The sequence below is a fragment of the Perkinsus marinus genome, assembly GCF_000006405.1.
Source record: "Perkinsus marinus ATCC 50983 genomic scaffold scf_1104296964148, whole genome shotgun sequence".
Taxonomy (NCBI): Eukaryota; Perkinsozoa; order Perkinsida; family Perkinsidae; genus Perkinsus; species Perkinsus marinus.
The window spans coordinates 33843-35440 of record NW_003204792.1 but is presented as its reverse complement, the minus strand read 5'-3'; the positions used below and the strand labels follow the sequence as shown (position 1 = coordinate 35440).

The 1598-nt window shown below is 46.2% G+C and overlaps 1 protein-coding gene across 1 annotated transcript in view; it reads right to left on the bottom strand.

The window, feature by feature from the left end:
* Positions 1-1598, bottom strand: part of Pmar_PMAR007565 (beta-1,4-galactosyltransferase, putative) — a gene marked incomplete at both ends in the record, with an annotated part of 7294 nt that overhangs the window by 5005 nt on the left and 691 nt on the right. The window contains 4 exons of the mRNA XM_002770949.1: positions 300-546; positions 589-744; positions 978-1105; positions 1159-1445. Of these exons, the coding sequence (XP_002770995.1) occupies positions 300-546; positions 589-744; positions 978-1105; positions 1159-1445 (818 nt within the window). The remainder of the gene's footprint in view (positions 1-299; positions 547-588; positions 745-977; positions 1106-1158; positions 1446-1598) is intronic.

Here is a 1598-nt window from a genome sequence, read left to right as displayed (position 1 = left end):
GTTTCACGCCACTTCACGTAGAACGAGTGAAACTCTAATGTGTCCCAAATTCATAAAAATTCCACTATCACTTACCCCTGGTATCGGCGGCAGAAGAAACATGATGATCCCAATGAAGTAAATAACGCCGACCACCGCTATCAAACTCATCGACTCTAGCTGCTCATTCAGCCACGACAAAAACACGTACGTAACCTTGGCCACGCCCACCCATAGACAGTAGTACAACAGACACAATAGACATATTTTCTTCAATACATTTCCCCAGTGCCAGCCCTTCAGGCGGTCCACGAACTCACTCATACCACCAGATAGCTTCCCGCGTTCTTTCTCCGGTCGGTCCTTCCACCACAGTGATCGAATACACTGTCGTAAGAAGTCGAGAAGAACGACAATTAGCAATCCAACATTGACCATGCATATGAACAAAGCCCGAGCCCAGTCGCTCGAGGCCATATCAAGTAGGGAAGCCACCAAAGGTGACTTATGGGCAGCTTCGACAAGACGGGCCTTTCCAAACGACAGAAACGCCCAGACGAACAAAACCTGACGATGGCAGATATAATGCAGATAAACTGTTCAAACTACCAGCGATCCAGCAGCAGCAAATCCCATCACCGCGCCCGACATGCTACTCGACGAGCCCGCGATCGACGATGCTATCCAGAAGCACATGATCAACAGACTGGTGAAGACCACAAATGTCTTCAGCGAAGCCTCGGTTTCCTGCGAGTTCGACAACGCCTGAAGTGAAACCATCCAGTGTGGAAAAATTTGCGAGAAAATTGGATTAGTTATGTAAAACTCAGCAAGATGGCAATAACTATATTTTCCGAAAATTCCTTGCGGAAAAAAATTTGCGGGAGAATTGAATAACTTGGGTGAAACTTGCCAATATGGTAATGATTATATTTTCCGAAAATTTCTCGCGAAAATTTTTGCGGAAAACACATGACAACAACAATGACCATTTTTACATCTCCATTTTCCACCGAGGCATTCTTCGCCCGCAGCTTGCAGAATACGGCCAGCACCAAGAGCGTGAACGACACTATCATCGGAGTAACATATACAATATACGCCGTCGTTAAAGTCGTTGAACACTCTAAAACCAAGCAGCACAACCTCAATTCCCATGAGCATCTCTCACACACTCACTTTCATAAAGCCTATTATTCTCCTCAGGATCCACCGACAACGCGCCCTGCCCTCCAGCTACCCTCACACAGTGCAAAATGTAATCCACTTTGAGCGCCTTGTGGAGATCGTCGAGCTCCAGGCTTAGTCTCGTCCGTTCATCTTCGTTCCAGTAGTGCTGGCCATCCCAGTTCTCGACCACAATCCAACATAACCACAAACCAAGCACCAGCAGACCGAGCACCACTGCGAGGATGTACACTGCTCGGTAGAACACTCCAGAATAGACTCGGATACACAATAGATACCTGATGACATTCGATGCTGAAAAATATATGAAAACTATGATGACTACTAAGAGGTATATACGGTGTTACTCCCACTTCAACTCTCAGTCAGGTCGTTCTGTTTACTAACTCGTCAATTGCTACGCTATTTGGAAATTATCACTGTGAAAGATG